This window comes from Perkinsus marinus (genome assembly GCF_000006405.1).
Source record: "Perkinsus marinus ATCC 50983 genomic scaffold scf_1104296970818, whole genome shotgun sequence".
Lineage (NCBI taxonomy): Eukaryota > Perkinsozoa > Perkinsida > Perkinsidae > Perkinsus > Perkinsus marinus.
The window spans coordinates 1-2,232 of NW_003202308.1; the positions used below are offsets into that span (position 1 = coordinate 1).

The 2,232-nt window shown below is 38.7% G+C and overlaps 1 protein-coding gene across 1 annotated transcript; it reads right to left on the bottom strand.

The window, feature by feature from the left end:
• Window positions 1–419: 419 nt before the first annotated feature.
• Pmar_PMAR028345 (hypothetical protein) lies at window positions 420–2,193 on the bottom strand (the record flags this gene model as incomplete). The annotated part of the gene is made up of 4 exons (XM_002767397.1): window positions 420–958; window positions 1,011–1,189; window positions 1,232–1,338; window positions 1,396–2,193. 4 exons carry the CDS (start codon window positions 2,191–2,193, stop codon window positions 714–716), a joined length of 1,329 nt encoding a protein of 442 aa, XP_002767443.1. The 3' UTR covers window positions 420–713.
• Between the last annotated feature and the right edge of the window lie 39 nt (window positions 2,194–2,232).

Here is a 2,232-nt window from a genome sequence, read left to right on the forward strand (position 1 = left end):
TTCATCTTTGACACATCCCAATAAACTTTGACCTAGGGTTTGACACTATCTCATCCAAGAATGACAATGCCTAACTTCGACGACAAGACACCCCCAGTTTTGATGATCATCCCATCATGCTCTACAACGCATCCCCCCACCAATGAGCATGCTTCATTGAGCATGCTGCTTATCCCGCGATACAAAACGCTTCTGCTTATCGATATCATCATCCGATTGATCTTCGAAGGATGCTCAGTGAGTGCTATCAGTAATAAGGTAATCATCAGAGGGCGGCTTGTAGAGACCTCTATTAGAAGGATCGGTAGATAACACCATCTAATTCCCTATCGTCGGCTTTTTACCTTGTGACGATTCACCACAACCATCAATGTTAATAGATGGATACATTCACACTCACCAAACGCAAGAAGAAGAAAAAGGAGAAGACTTGAGTTGAGAAAGGATGATTGATGGTGACCATAGGATATATCTAACGACCACCATAACCTCATCTCAACGACTACTCACAAAGTAGTAACAGGAACTAATGAGGAACGAGAAGGCTACACACAGGAAATAGTATCGACATCTTCATAATACACGTAGTAATCACCCTTTAGTGGTGTTGTTATTAACATATCTAAATAACAACAAGATGGAGAAGCAAGCCGATAATGATGATGATGATCATAGAGTTGTTGTTCTTGTTAGAGTGTAGATATGTTGTTGTTTCATTGCCCGCTACCGCTGCCGTTGGTGGTACCAAGAGAGGGCGGAGCGACGACGACAATCTCTTCCGTATTCAACTGTGATTGACTATAATCACCATCATCATTATTATTCTCTTCTTCCTCTGGTATGGTAGACTCTGGTACTTGTTCATCCTCAGGTACCTCTCCAGTCCATACCGTAAACCAATCAACATCTGGTGATGGTGGGCATGGTGGTATATCTCTAATCTCATCTTCACGTACACCTGAATAGTATTAATAATACCTCCTTAACATCATCACCACTATTATACTTACGTATCTTGATACCCTTCCTAATATGAGAGTATACTAATAGATTCTGTAGTAATGCACCAACACGGAATATTAATGATGATAAACGATACCATGGGAAGGTAATACAAGCACAGAACGAGGAACGAAGATCATGCCGATCCCTTAATATGACTATCTCAAATAGGACTACCATAACGTATCTGATAATAATATTATAAGGATACAGAGGATTACATTATTACATAAGGCCTGTGAATATAACAAACATAAATAGGAAACTAACCCAATCACGTATTATAAGGCCACATAATAGGAATATACGTAGCCAATCTAATACGATCGTTAGTAACTGATGATGAAAAACAACAATAACACGACTACAGGATTATGTGTGTGGTAATATTACCTCCTGTAGGAAGTATGGTTTCAATACCCAACTGGCGAGATGACACCAACCTCTAGGATTAATAATCTCCCATATATAGGTAAAACTCTTCTTATGAGATGTCACATCCCAAGACTTAACCCGTTGTCTAAATAGCATACCCCAATTATCTGGTGCATAGGTTGGTACAATAGCCTGAGCTGATGATATAATCTTAGAGTCATCTCTCTTCCTCAATAATGATAGACCCATATACATATCCTCACCATTAAATACAGTATCATGCTCATAGAATATCTCATCAAGTGTTTCCCTATCCCATAAGGCTACTGCACCATGACAACTTAATGAACGAGCAAGAGTAGCCTGGAATAGTTTATGGAGACCAGCAATCTTATACTCAATATCCTGGCATTGTACCAATAGATTAGGTTTACCATCAGGTGTAGTAGCAGTAATAGGGAAATGTACAGCCTTAATATTGGGGTTCTGATCCAATAACTGATGTGGTATATGTAGATCTGGTGGTAGAGGTACATCATCATCAATAATAACAGCATATTTGAAGTCGGTTACTCTACCATTTTGGACAAGATAAGGTATCCAATATTTATTACACCAATAAAAGGCAAATGTCTTATTACCCTCAGGTACATATAAATAGTTAATATCAGGATGTACCTGTTGAGTAGCCCATTGATTATCATCTACAGGTATTGGTGATACACCATTATCACATACAAATATATGACTAGGTGGGAATACCATTAATGCTGCCCTTAATGTAGCAGTAAAGGTCTCATATCTTTCCTCAGTCATAGTAGATTGATGACATGCTATCATTAGGCATACTTCCCT